Below are 999 nucleotides of genomic sequence, written 5' to 3'. Positions count from 1 at the left end.
GGAGGCCGTTCGACCTGGATGTTGAGGGCACGCGGAGTCTCATCGGTGGTGTTGCTCGTCAGGACAGAGATGACCTCGGATTCCATGACATCAGAGTCTGTCGAAGCCGACCGAGGCCGGCGCGGGTTCCGACGACCGCGACGTCGCACCGGACGTTGTTCTCCGGGCGCAGCAGACAACGAGAGACCATGCTCGATCGTGTCTACAAGTGTTGGGCGCCGGGGTTTGGTATCGGCGCCGAGGCACGTGACACTCGAGTCGACCGTGACTTCTTCTCCAGGGAGCTCCCGCTCGACCACACGCGGGAGCGCACGCTCGACCGCTGGTGGGAGACCACGCTCTACCACGATGTCCTCTCCGGGGAGCTCCTGCTCAACCACGCGCGGGAACTCATGCTCGACCGCTAGTGGGAGTCCACGCTCTACCACGTCATCTTGAAGTGGGAGACCACGCTCGACCACAGCATCTTCAAGTGGGAGTCCACGCTCGACCACGTCATCTTGTAGTGGGAGACCACGCTCTACCACAGCATCTCCACTTGTCAGGAGCGGGTGCTCACCGCGACACGGGGGGTTCACCTCAGAACCGGCACAAGTTGCGCGCTCGCAAACCGCACACGAAGGGCCATCGCACACTTCGGGGGCAGCCGTGGTCATGGAGTCGGGTCCATGACTGCAACATGTGGCCAATGATTGGGCATCCCGCTCAGGGATGCCAACACAGCGTTCACGTCGATGTCACGCGGGCGGACAGTTCGAGCTAGCCAGTCAATGTGAGGCTGGTGACGAGCCAGCCACGGGATCCCGAACACGCAGTCAAAGGAACCGCTCAGCTCGATCACCAGGAAGTCATCCGATCCCTGGAAACCATCGAACTCGTAGGAGAAGGTGACTGAGCGCCGCGGCAGGCGCCGCGGCTTGCCGTCCGCGTACTTGACGACCATATCGCCGGGGCCTTCATTTACGGGCATGTCCGCCGGTAACACCGACAAACTCTCGG

At 62.4% G+C, this 999-nt stretch overlaps 1 protein-coding gene across 1 annotated transcript in view; it reads right to left on the bottom strand.

Moving 5' to 3' along the window:
* PPTG_14641 (hypothetical protein) overlaps positions 1 to 970 on the bottom strand; it is a gene marked incomplete at both ends in the record, with an annotated part of 5,684 nt that extends 4,714 nt beyond the window's left edge. Inside the window, 2 exons of the mRNA XM_008911573.1 lie at positions 15 to 672; positions 720 to 970. Of these exons, the coding sequence (XP_008909821.1) occupies positions 15 to 672; positions 720 to 970 (909 nt within the window). The remainder of the gene's footprint in view (positions 1 to 14; positions 673 to 719) is intronic.
* Positions 971 to 999: the final 29 nt, after the last annotated feature.

The sequence above is a fragment of the Phytophthora parasitica genome, assembly GCF_000247585.1.
Source record: "Phytophthora parasitica INRA-310 unplaced genomic scaffold supercont2.42, whole genome shotgun sequence".
In the NCBI taxonomy this organism is placed as follows: Eukaryota; Oomycota; class Peronosporomycetes; order Peronosporales; family Peronosporaceae; genus Phytophthora; species Phytophthora nicotianae.
The sequence above is the reverse complement of the archived record's forward strand: the minus strand, read 5'-3'. Positions and strand labels throughout refer to the sequence as shown.